Source organism: Symphodus melops (assembly GCF_947650265.1).
Source record: "Symphodus melops genome assembly, chromosome: 21".
NCBI lineage: Eukaryota > Metazoa > Chordata > Actinopteri > Labriformes > Labridae > Symphodus > Symphodus melops.
In genome coordinates this window covers 19,342,779-19,354,757 of record NC_136711.1, presented here as the reverse complement: position 1 = coordinate 19,354,757, position 11,979 = coordinate 19,342,779, and the positions used below count along the sequence as shown (strand labels likewise).

General features: G+C 47.5%; 2 protein-coding genes and 1 long non-coding RNA gene across 4 annotated transcripts in view; 2 read left to right on the top strand and 1 right to left on the bottom strand.

The window, feature by feature from the left end:
• slc16a5a (solute carrier family 16 member 5a) overlaps positions 1 to 6,018 on the top strand; it is an 11,972-nt gene extending 5,954 nt beyond the window's left edge. Inside the window, 4 exon segments of the mRNA XM_079333683.1 lie at positions 423 to 515; positions 518 to 565; positions 1,663 to 2,502; positions 3,476 to 6,018. Of these exon segments, the coding sequence (XP_079189809.1) occupies positions 423 to 515; positions 518 to 565; positions 1,663 to 2,502; positions 3,476 to 3,750 (1,256 nt within the window). The 3' untranslated portion in view covers positions 3,751 to 6,018.
• Positions 6,019 to 6,505: 487 nt separating this feature from the next.
• Positions 6,506 to 11,959, top strand: tap2t (transporter associated with antigen processing, subunit type t, teleost specific). Its single transcript, XM_079334211.1, has 11 exons — positions 6,506 to 6,598; positions 7,437 to 7,975; positions 8,062 to 8,176; positions 8,265 to 8,395; positions 8,505 to 8,908; positions 9,067 to 9,195; positions 9,283 to 9,474; positions 9,560 to 9,733; positions 9,837 to 9,996; positions 10,080 to 10,216; positions 11,438 to 11,959. The coding sequence occupies exons 2-11, from the start codon at positions 7,477 to 7,479 to the stop codon at positions 11,630 to 11,632; spliced, it is 2,136 nt and encodes a 711-aa protein (XP_079190337.1). The 5' UTR covers positions 6,506 to 6,598; positions 7,437 to 7,476; the 3' UTR covers positions 11,633 to 11,959.
• LOC306817388 lies at positions 10,409 to 11,145 on the bottom strand. Of its 2 annotated transcripts, none has more exons than XR_013778019.1 (2): positions 10,607 to 11,145; positions 10,409 to 10,562 (listed from the first exon to the last, which is right to left on the bottom strand). It is a non-coding gene; the product is annotated as an uncharacterized lncRNA (long non-coding RNA). The 2 variants fall into 2 exon arrangements; XR_013778020.1 differs by having other exon boundaries at positions 10,611 to 11,145.
• Positions 11,960 to 11,979: the final 20 nt, after the last annotated feature.

Below are 11,979 nucleotides of genomic sequence, written 5' to 3'. Positions count from 1 at the left end.
GCACCCTGCCACCTCAAGCATGTGGTGGAGTTTTCCCAGCCCTGTTGGCGACCTTTCACCTACAAAGCCGTCAGTATTTTAGTCTTCAGGTTTCAGGAAACACCTTGTGAAACTTCTTCTTCCAACAAAAAAGAGAATTTACAAGCAGCAATAAAAGCACCCTGAAACTCGTGCAGTCCAGACCGACACCCTGTGAGCACTAAGTGCCAGAGGAAATATGCAAATATGTGTTTTCTTTTACTCGTGCTTTGAGTGCTTTTACTCCGCCTGAACAGATTACAGCTTAACACAAGTTGTGTGAAACGCTGCAGCAGGATTAAGACAAAAAAAAAAGAAAAACGACCACCGCCTCTGCTGTGTAAGCCTCTGGCCGTTTGTGCTCCGGTATGCATTAAACTAAGAGCATTACATTTGGTCCACAGGTCCCTTTTGCAGCGTGTTGGTGGAGAGATTGGGTTGCCGGGCGACGGTCATGTTGGGCGGAGTCCTGAGCGGGCTGGGAATGGCTGCCAGTTCGTTACCCAGTCCATCGGCCAGCTCTACGTCACGGCCGGGGTTATTACAGGTCAGCGAACACCACAAAACTGATTCACTGTCCGTGTGCTGTAACCTGGCGAGCGCGGTTACACACATGAGTACTCGAGATTCACGGCGAGGAGCACGCAGAACGCCACGGATGAAGGATGAGGGGCTGCAGAAGATTAAACAGTGGATGAACTGATGCTACATAAACGCTAATGTTTCTAAAAGTCGGGATCATTTAATGGAAAAGTAACTCAGAGTCAGTGTTTCCAGAAGTTTCTTCTTCTTCTTCTTCTTCTTCTTCTTCTTCTTCTTCTTCTTTCTTCTTCTTCTTCTTCTTCTTCTTCTTCTTCTTCTTCTTCTTCTTCTTCTTCTTCTTCTTCTTCTTCTTCTTCTTCTTCTTCTTCTTCTTCTTCTTCTTCTTCTTCTTCTTCTTCTTCTTCTTCTTCTTCTTCTTCTTCTTCTTCTTCTTCTTCTTCTTCTTCTTTCTTCTTCTTCTTCTTCTTCTTCTTCTTCTTCTTCTTCTTCTTCTTCTTCTTCTTCTTCTTCTTCTTCTTCTTCTTCTTCTTCTTCTTCTTCTTCTTCTTCTTCTTCTTCTTCTTCTTCTTCCTGCAGAATATAAAGGATAAAATGCAGAGATACTAAACCCTCCCTTCTACATATAATAAACCTGAAACAATATTAAGAAAGGCCCCTTTATGATTCAGAATAAACACATTACAAATTAAACCTGTGCAATTAAAAATAGACTCACACTTATATCAGTAAATGTAAGTGTGCAAGAAAATATATGAGCAATTTAAAAAGAGAGCTCAGAACAGTGTTGACCTTCTGACAGTCTGCGTGTGCGTGTTTCTGCATGACCACGTGTGTTTGAGGAACAGGCGGCGCAGACGTTAGCGATGCAGATTAAAAAATGCAAATGAAAGTGAGCGTGTCCAAACAGTAAAGGTGCAACAATGAAGGCAGATGATCATCAAGTGTTCAGAATGGTCTGAATGGTGCACATGTAGAAGGTCACATGACAGGGGGGGGACAGTCAGGAAACAGGAAGTAGAAGTCGATATTTGTTATTTTTTTAAGTACAAACTATAAAAAACTTGAACGATGAACTCTGACCTTCTTCTTTGCACCTCGCAGGTCTCGGTTTCTGCTTCAGCTTCCAGCCCGCCGTGACGATCCTCGGACACTACTTTGTGCGTCGTCGAGCGTTTGCTAACGCCATGTCGTCCACGGGCACCGCGCTGGGACTCTGCACGCTGCCCTTCCTGGGTAACTACCTCCACGTGGAGCTCGGCTGGAGAGGTAGCTTCTTGGTTTTGGGCGCCGTTCTTTTAAACTGCTGCGTGTGCGGCGCCGTGATGAGGCCCCTGGAGCCCCCCGTGCGTCGGGGCCAGCCTCTGATGAACCAGGGACCCTCTTCGCCCGAGGAGGCGCCCGCGAGGAAGGAAGTCGGGTGGGCGAGGGCGACGTGGAGCTACGTGAAGGCTTCGCTAAGCAAACACATGGCCTTCGATCAGTTCTGCAACAACCCGCGTTACTGCGTGTTCGCCATCGGCATCACCTGGATGATGCTGGGCTTCGTGGTGCCGCTCATCTACCTGGTCCCTTACGCCACGGCCAACGGCATGGAGCAGGGCCGCGCCGCCATGCTGCTCTCCATCCTGGGCATCGTCAACATCGTGGTGCGGCCGCCGTTTGGCCTCATCTTCAGCATGTCGTGGTTCAAAGGGCGACACATCTACGTTTTCGCCGCCGCCCTGCTGATGAACGGGATCAGTAACAGCGTCCCGTGCTTCGGGCCCGGCTTCACGGTCCTGCTGGTGTACGTGGTGATCTACGGGCTGTCCATGAGCGTGGTGGGCTCGCTGATGTTCACCGTGCTCATGGATATCGTGGAGATGAACCGCTTCCCCTCGTCTCTGGGATTGCTCGCCATCATGGAGAGCATCACGCTGCTCATCGGGCCTCCACTGGCAGGTAACCAACACAGAAGAGTAAAGAGTCATGACCACTTGCATTAGGATCACAAAATCGACATTTTTACACGATGAAAAAAAAATTAAAGGGGACATATTATCCCTCTCAGAATGCTCCGTTTTGGTGTGTGTGTCTCTTTAAATAAGCCCCGCCCCCCCCGAGTTTTACCCAGAGGACATCACTCCTTTTGTAGAGAGAATAAAAATGGCGGACCTGTTCATAAGTTTAGCTCTCGGCTGGAGGTGGAGTCCATGGATGGAGAAAAAAAGGGGAGGGGAGGGAATTTTACCAGACTCCAACTTGTGATGTCACAAACTGAGGACATTTGAAACGGAGCGTTTTTCTCCGTGTGTTAAGACTTATGCAGACCACAAACAAAGGACTGGGTGGATTTATTTCAAATTTTGCGGGTTGATAGACACTCAGGCTACTTAAATAAATGTTTAAAAACTCTGTAAAAGTGGATTTTTCATAATATGTCCCCTTTTAAAATTTTAGCTTCAAACTTCTACGTTTATGGAAAGAGCTGCTCCCGTGTTGCTCAGTAGCAGATTAAACAGTCGGTCTGTGCTTCATTCTGGATGAGTGGCGTTCAGCAGCAGCAGCAGCAGAGTGTGTAAAGGGCAGAGGCTCCCGGTGTCAGGTTACAGGTATGCCTCGTCTGTTTGTGTGGCCGACTCCTGTCGTGATGTAACCACAGACGCAAGTCACAAAAAAAGTGTCAGGGAGACCGAGCGTGCTCCTCCGTGTGGTCATGTAAAACCCACACAGGAGATTAGTGGAGCGTTTAAATCGGGTATTTACCAAACACTCATAAGAGGAAAAATACTTTGTATATTTATAAAAGGTTGTACGACAGAGACCCGGGGAAAACTCGCCTTAACTTGAGAACTTTATTTTAAGTGAGGATGAAGTGAAATGAAGTCAAAATGCTTCGATAATAAAATGCTGTTTTTGATTTTTCTTGTCGTAGGAATCCTGATCGACAGAACGGGTCATTACTTCCAAGTCTTCTTCGCCTGCAGCGCCGTCGTGGCCTCCGCAGCCCTCTTCCTCATGGTGTCGTTCTGCTGGCTGGACAGAAAGGACAGAAAGTCTTCGAAGCAGCTTCAGCCCTCCGCCCTCGCCGAGCCAGCCAGACTCCCCGCCGTGGACGTCGCCCCTGACTGTCAGTACCGCAGCGTGCCCACAGAGGGAGACAAAGACAACGCCTCTGCCAACGGGGCAGAGCACATCACCAGCGTGTGAAGCTGCTCGCACTGCTGGCTTTATCTTAAGCACACACACACACACACACACACACACACACACACACACACACACACACTCTGCACTCTGCGGGCCAAACTGTCCTGCACGTTCTTTCTTAACGTTTGTGCCGGCTCGCTCAGCGCGCCCGATGTTTGCTCTCCTGCTGCCGTCTGCTGCGCCATAAAAGTCCAAACAAACACTGTGAATCATTCGCTCTGCTTGACCCGGGTTAAACACTCTCGCTCCTAAATACCAAAACGAACAGATGTGCTCTTACAGCTAACGGTGTGATTTGTACTGTTAATCGTCAAAATGCTGCTTGATCTCATCCATAACACGCCAATCTCATCAAACAGGAGGCATCTTTCTTAAACACGTCAGGTGTTTCCTGCAGTGCTCCGACACAGAAAGCCAAATATAAAGCACAACAAAACAAAGTGAATAAGGAGGTTTCAGAAACATAAAAAGATACAGAGCGGATTTTATTCCCTTCAGTTTGTGAAATGACCCTGCCTTTATTTGGGACGCGCTTCAATAACAGATGGGCTTTTATTTGTTTTATGACAGACAATATATTTAACCGTGTCGACACAGTGGAGTATTGATTAAAAAAAATCTAATTATAAATCACTGATTGGATTTTGCTTTGGAGGACAGGCCGTCTCTGCCAACCCGCTGCACTTCTTTTCCTTTATCTTTGTCATTATTATTATTATTATTGTTATTATTATTATTATTATTATTATAGTGCAAATTCATACCAAGCGTTATCTCGAGTCGCTTTATAAAAGAGCAGATAAGAGGCAGGAAAAGACGTCTCCTCGCGTTCCTGATGTCCACACTTCCTCTCCGCTGAGGTGGAGGTCGGAGCGGGCCGTGCACGATGAGGACGGCGGTGGTTGCGAGGACGTCACGGTCCGATGGTTGTGCGTTGATGGCGTCGGCGTCTGCATGTGGTAGTGTCAGATCATCCCGTCTACTTTGGGGGTTTTGGTTTCTGCTGCCGGGACACGACCTCCTGGATCTTCAAACGTATTCTTCACTAAATGCATGTAAAAAATTAAAGAATGAGGCTGGTGCTAAAATCTCCAAAGACCTACAGAAGATAAACACATCGTGTTAGTCGATACGTTCATCGATGATTTTGCGCTTTTTTTTTTTTAAGGGACGTTTGAAACCAACCACAGAACAGATTTACAGACTTAATTTCACATCATCAACAGTCGAGTTACAGAAAACCTTAAATAAGTCCGAACAGGAGATGGAAAATAACCACGAGCGTTTGTTTTGAAGTGTCTAACGGCGTCTCTGTGATCTTCACAGGAGGTCGAGTATCTTTAACGTGAAGGGATTCAAACCCGCGTCCTACGACTGAACTGTTCCGCCATGTTCACGAGTGTTTGTGCTTCACATCATTAATGGTGCATTTAAAAGACTGTTAGTTTCACATCACGTATATCAACGATCATGTAGGAGCAGATTTCATGTTTTTTTTGTGTTTAGCATGTTTTTCACTCCTTAAAGGAGCAGTGCCTTTTTTTATTTTTTTTTAAGAACTGCTGTTTCTCTCTGCTCAGATTTTAATATCACAGAAAACACTTGATCTCCTGTCAGCAGTTTCACACATTGAGTGGGAACCGTGTGTCAAAGGTACCGAGGAGTCAGCAGCTCAAGAGCGATACGATGCTGATTTGACTTTAAAGGCAGGGTTGGTCATTTATGAAAACTAGCATGATGTGGAAAGTGGCATTCCCTCAGTGCTCCGTCTTCACCCCCCGTGTGCTCGCTCTGAAGCCACGCCTCTTTCATTCTGTAGAAACTCTGTCGTCTCACGTCTTATTTACAAACTGATACAGATGACAGATTTTCTTCGCTCCTTTCTCAGAGAACTTGAGTTATTAGTTTCTGTCAGGACCTAAAGACAATTTCAACCTATATCTTTAAAAAAAAAAAAAAAAAAAAAGTGGATCTGGAGGAAAATGACCGACCCTGCCTTTAAATTTAGAGACGTAATGTGACGGACTTTTGATGCGCACACAGTGAGAGGATCACTCCACCTGCACAGGTTTGAACAAATGTATTTCAGCTGAATAATCCTTCAGGTCAAAGTTGTGTTGCAGTAAAGTGAAGTTTTACCAGAGGCCTCTCAGCTGAGAGAGGATTTATCAGAAATATATTTCAGGCTTCTGGGCCAAAATGTTTCCTTTATTATAGAAACTGTATTTATATTTCATGATCGGGAGGAAATAAATATTTGAATATCAACTCTGTCGATTTGATTTTATTCCCATCTTGTCGTGTTTCGGCTGGTATTTGAGTCTGGCCTGTAGCTCCTTACATGGTCACACACTGATGGTAGAGGCTGCTGTGTGAAGTGACCATCAGTGTTAACTCATCCATTCATACACATTCAGACGCTGATGATGCAGCAGGAGCGATTTGGGGGACAAGCGTCTCGCCCGAGCTCACGTCAGACGTGGATGAAGGAGCTGGGGATCGAACCTCTGACCTCCCGGTTGAGAGACCACCGACTCTACGTGTTGTTCTCCATTCGCTCTTCCAGACTTCCTTCTCATTCAACCTTCCTACCAAATAAAGGCAAACTGCGCCCAAGTAAAATAAAAAAACACAACATAAACCGCAAAAGTAAATAAACATGTACTTTCCTGCCTTCCGGCTCTACAGACAGTACAATTGTGTACTGCCGCCATCTAGTGGTGAACATGTGTAACTACAGTCGTCACCAGTTGTAACGAGTCAGTTAAATGAAAGTGAAACTACACAGTAAACAAATGTTAGCCGTTAGCAGGCTAGCTCACGTGAGGACTGTGAGGTGTACCACACGGTAAGTGGGTTAAATGTTTATAATTGATAAAATGTGAATGTGTCTCAGGTTCATTCAGCAGCAGCAGCAACAACAACACGATGAAATCTCATCGAGAGTCACGAGCTTGTTAGCTGACAGGGAAGCGCACCTACAACCGGGGTACAATCATACAGCTATCCACTATTATATACTCCATTATGTGCAGTCACTTCTACAGCTCTGTTAAACGTCGTGTTCTTACATATTCATATTTCATAAAGAGTTATCTGGTAACTCTTTACAGCAGAACAAGAGGAGCTGACAGTGAACAAAGACTTTCTGTGTTTACAGTTTCAAGCTGACTTCTATTATATTCTAATGCAGGAAATAAAAAACAATTCAGTTCAGTTCCAGAGACTTCTGTGGTCTTCTTCTCCAGCTCGTCTCAGAGGTTCATCATAGTTAATTACAGTATTGGAGGTAATTGACCTGCTATTTTTTTTTTCAAATATATTTATTGGTATTTCTCACTTCTTTTTTTTAACAAACAAACAGCTCAGAAAAAAAAGAACAAAACATTGGCCTGCACAGCCGCAGTGGATTTAAGGGGGGTGTAACACAACAGTACATTAAAGTGTCCCGTTTTTGGGTTTTTTCCCAAAAAGAGAGCAGTGTTCATAGTTAATCAAAACAACACAAAAAAACCTGAAAGTGTGGAAGCCACCGTAGGGTTCAAAAAGCAAAGGTGTGGGATCCATGTTTGCATGAATCGTCCTTTTGTAGGGTGAAGCCAACAGGTGTGTGTGTGTGTGTTAAATATCCTGTCTTCTGCTGAGTTTTAACGAGTGTCTAAATAAATGTTTCTCTTTCACATCAGATCTGGCGTCTTGCAGTCTGACCTTCCCACTACATGAAAGATGAGGGAGGTGGCAGCGTTTGGACTGATGGTTCTTCTCCTGGACGGGGTTTTGTGCTTGGCGCTGTGGCTCGGACTCATGCTGCTCAAAAGCCCCAGCTGCGGTGGACTAGCAGCCGTCTGGGCCTTCGGGGCGGTGAAGTGGCTCGCCCTCCATGTTTTCACCTCCACGCTGTCCGACGGGAAGCCGCCGGCTGTGCTGCGGCGGTTTGTCGCCCTCCTCTGCCTCCTCTCTCCCGTGTATGAGAGCGTGCAGGTCCTCACAGCTCCTCCCTCGGCGCCGTCCATCTCTCTGTGTCCCGACCTCGGCATGCTGCTGCTGGGCGCCGTGTCGTCTTCGCTGGCCTGTGTGATTTGGGAGACGGGCCTCTGCGGGGACGGGAAGGTCAAGAAGGAACAACTGGACTCGAGGCGGCTCCTCCTGAGGGTGCTGAAGTACTTTAAAGCAGACTCTCTTTACCTGGCTGCAGCTTTCAGCGCTCTCATCTTCGGCGTCTTCTGTAAGGAAACATCGACCTGCACGCTTGACGTCCCAGACGGATCATTTAATCATGTGTAATCAGTGTCGTCCCTTCTATCCCAACAGGTGACACATACATCCCGTTGTATCAGGGGAAAGTCATCGACATGCTCAGTGGTCCGCTGCTGCAGACCAGCTTCTGTTCTGTGATTGGACAGCTGGCTCTGATCTCTCTAGGAAGGTACGTGTCACCTCTCCGTGGTCAGATCAGCGTGTCTCGGAGGGAGCAGGAAGTCAGTCACTTCTTCTCTTTGTCTCCGTCCTCACAGTGCGCTGTTCTCCGGCTTAAGAGGAGGCATGTTCAAGTGCGCTCTGGCCAGGCTGAGTAAAAGACTTCAGCACCTTCTGTTTCACACGCTGCTGCAGCAGGAAGTGAACTTCTTCGACGAGAACAACCCAGGTGAGAAACTCGTGACACGGCAGATTTGTTCCCTCAAAGAGGTAGATCAGTACTTTAAAACAAAGGAGATCCAGCTGCTTGTTGATGCTCTTGAACGTGGTCTCTGCAGGGCGCCTCTCCTCCCGCCTGCACTCTGACGTGGACCGGATGGGTCGCACCGTGGCGCTGAACGCCAACGCCCTGGTTCGCAGCACGGTCAAAACCCTCCTCATGCTCAACGTGATGCTGCAGCTGTCCTGGGAGCTCACCGTGCTCACCTTCATCGAGATGCCGCTGTTAGCCATCATGCAGAACAAATACAACGCCTTGTCCCAGGAGCTGAAGGAGCAGATCCAGGAGTGCCTGGCTCAGAACAAAGACCTGGCGTTCCAGACCGTCAGTAAGATCCACACGGTGCGCAGCTTCAAGGCAGAAAAACAGGAAGTGAGGAGATACGACGAGGCGGTGGATCAGATGTCTGCTGTGAAAACACGAGCCGGGATCTACAGCTCGGCGTTCGGCTTCGCACGGAGGGTAAGAGAACGGGAGTGCACCGGCGTGGCGTCCTGCGTGAGAGAGGAGGAGCCAGCTCTCTGCAATGTTTAGAATTTAGACTGCAGTACCCATTTTAAACACCAGGGGTCAGGGTTGCATACTTCTCCTTTAAATAAGGGGATGTTTTCTTCGTGCAGGTCGTGAGTATTGGGATCAAAGTTCTGATGTTGGTCGAGGCTCGCAGTCTCATCTCGTCGGGTCGCCTCAGCATCGGCGGCCTCGTGTCCTTCCTCTTGTACCAGAAGCCCATGTCGTACAATTTAAGGGTGAGCTCATTCACCGATGTCATTTTCCTCTGACTGGTCGTTGATCCCGTTTTTTTTTATAGCCGAGACGATTTCTTGTCCTTGCAGGAGATCATGTATTCTGTCGGAGAGACGGTGTCCACAGTCGGAGTCATCTCCAAAGTCTTCAGTTATCTGGACAGGAAACCGAAGTGTGAGCCCGAGGGAGATTTAGCTCCCGAGAAGCTGGAGGGGAGAGTCCTTTTCAAAAACGTCACTTTCACATATCCGTCGGCCCTTCAGGATAAACCCGCTCTGAAGGTAACACATGGTCGCACCGTGCTCGTTTTTTTTCTTTCTGTTTTTGAATGCAGAGTTAATTCAGCCTTTAAAATGTTCTGCACAGTCGGTTTCTCTGGAGCTGCGGCCCGGGAAGGTGACCGCTCTGGTGGGTCCGTCGGGCAGCGGGAAGACGTCCTGTGTGAGTCTCATGAAGAGGCTGTACGAACCTCAGGAGGGAGAAATCCTGCTGGATGGAGAACCGCTGCACCGCTATCGACACAAATACCTCCATAAGAAGGTACGCTGAGAGTCCACACGTTTCACCCACCGCACCAAGCTCAAGATTTATGTTTCAAAGAACATAGTGATTCATTTACTGCTCCGACTTCATTCCTCTTTAGGTTTCCGTGGTTTCCCAGAATCCTGTGCTGTTCTCCGGTTCGCTGAGGTACAACATCGAATACGGCCTGAAGGACTGCAGCATGGAGACGGTGACGGAAGCAGCGAAGAAAGCCGACGCGCACAAGTTCATCTGTGAGCTGGAGGACGAGTACGACACAGGTACGACAGGTGGATCTCGAAGCTCTCCCGTGACGCAGAGGCGGCGTCGGCTCCCGCTTCAACTTATCGCTCTTCGTCCACAGATATAGGGGAATGTGGCGGCAGACTCGCGGGCGGACAGCGGCAGTCCATCGCCATCGTCCGAGCTCTGGTTCGAGACCCTCAGGTGATCATCCTGGACGAGGCCACCAGCAAACTGGACGTGGAAGTGCAGCATGCTGTGAGTAAGACAGAGACAGCTAATCGGAGAGGGCAGCGTGCAGCGGTCACAGGACTGATAGATCGAGCTGAAACCTTCAGAGAATATCCTGCAGCGTTCTTACATCATTTGTATTCACATGTTCAGCTCCTCCTGCAGATATCAGGAGTTTTCTGCAAGTGTGAAAGCCCGACAAGGTGAACCATGTGCACGCACATTTCTAGGACTAGTAATCCCGTTTATTTATTTTTTCAGACTACCAAAGAATCTGCACATCGTCTAAATCACACAGATCTGTGTGCAGCGTCTTTGCACACTGTTGACAGTTCTGCTCGCAGCAGCTTTGGGTTAAAAATATGACAAACAGCTGCACACACACACACACACACACACACACACACACACACACACAAACACACGCACACACACACACACACACACAGAGGTTGTTGTCCCAGAAAATATGTCTGTTTTTTGCTCCAGGGTTCATTTTTGCTTCCCCCCCCCCCCCAAGGAGCACGATGGGAAAAATGTCAGCAGAAATCTAACTGTAGTCGTGTGAACAGTACATGTAAAAGGTTCTTTAAACATAATTTAACAATAATAATAATAATAATAATAACAACAAACATTTAAGCTCTAAGTGGCCCTTGGTGGAAGCCTTAAAAATCTCAGCTCTGATCTGGAGCTGCCGCGCGGCCTCCTCGAGGGCGGAGTCAGTCATGTGATGTTTCCCCGTGGCTCTGTGAACGTCACTGATGTAAAGATAACGTACCAGAGAAGACAACATGGATGTTATCTTTACAGTCAGTCAGGTGTGTGTGCAGCCAATCAGAGCGGAGACACACCTGACCTCGCCGCTGGTTTGAACTGTGTCAGCTGCAGGTTCGATTTGTGAATAACTCTCATCCTTCAGAAAATCAAAACGGATGAGTTATCCAAACCAGCTCATCAGACCTTGTTTTTTGAAGCAGGCTGTAAACATGTTCATGTCTGCTGTAAAAACAGGCTTTTCGAATGTGTGTGTGTGTGTGTGTGTGTGTGTGTGTGACTTCCTGTGCTTCCTTCCTGTGCAGGTGTTTGCTCTTCTTGCTTCTCGGCAGCCACCTCACCTGTTCGCAGTCATCTCTCTCCCTGCCGTGTTTTCTTTCTTTCTGCATCGGAGAGTGAACCGTGGAGGCTTCTTCCGCTTCACGAACACAGACTGATGCAGATTGTCTTGTTTGTGTTTCTGTGCTCCAGGTTCTGCAGGAGGTTCTGTCCTGCGGTCGGACGGTGCTGGTCGTGGCTCATCAGCTGAGGACCGTGGAGAAGGCCGATCACATCATCTTCATGGAGAAAGGCCAGGTGGTGGAGGAGGGGACGCACCGAGAACTGATGGCCAAGAGAGGACGCTACCATCGTCTGAAAGAGGAGCTGTTCTCTGACTCTCAGTGAGAGGATTTCAAAGAATAACCGGACACCTGACAAAAAGATGCCCTGCTCTTATTTCTGCACATTTCCACTGAGAAAAACGTATTTAATGCACACAGTGTTAGATCTTATTGTTATTCATGTTTGTCTTTTTTTTCCAGTCCTGACTAAAAATGAATAACGGTAACAAATAATAAATCCACTCAACTCAAAGAAAGCTGCCAGAGAGCGAGAGGGAGAGAAAAGAGGAGCGGACAGGAAGAGAATATCGTCTGCTTTTGTTTACACATTCATGAAGAAGATGTTTTGTAAATGAACTTTTTTTATTCAAATAAAAATGCTTCACATGAACGCCCGCGCGGCTCACTGCT

Bases quoted from the DNA above. Each gene is read 5' to 3' on its own strand.
- tap2t (XM_079334211.1), top strand. From the start codon at position 7,477: ATGAGGGAGGTGGCAGCGTTTGGACTGATGGTTCTTCTCCTGGACGGG. The intron at 8,396-8,504 runs GTGAGAAACTCG...TGGTCTCTGCAG, and splicing joins CTTCGACGAGAACAACCCAG to GGCGCCTCTCCTCCCGCCTG. The intron at 9,997-10,079 runs GTACGACAGGTG...CTTCGTCCACAG, and splicing joins GGAGGACGAGTACGACACAG to ATATAGGGGAATGTGGCGGC.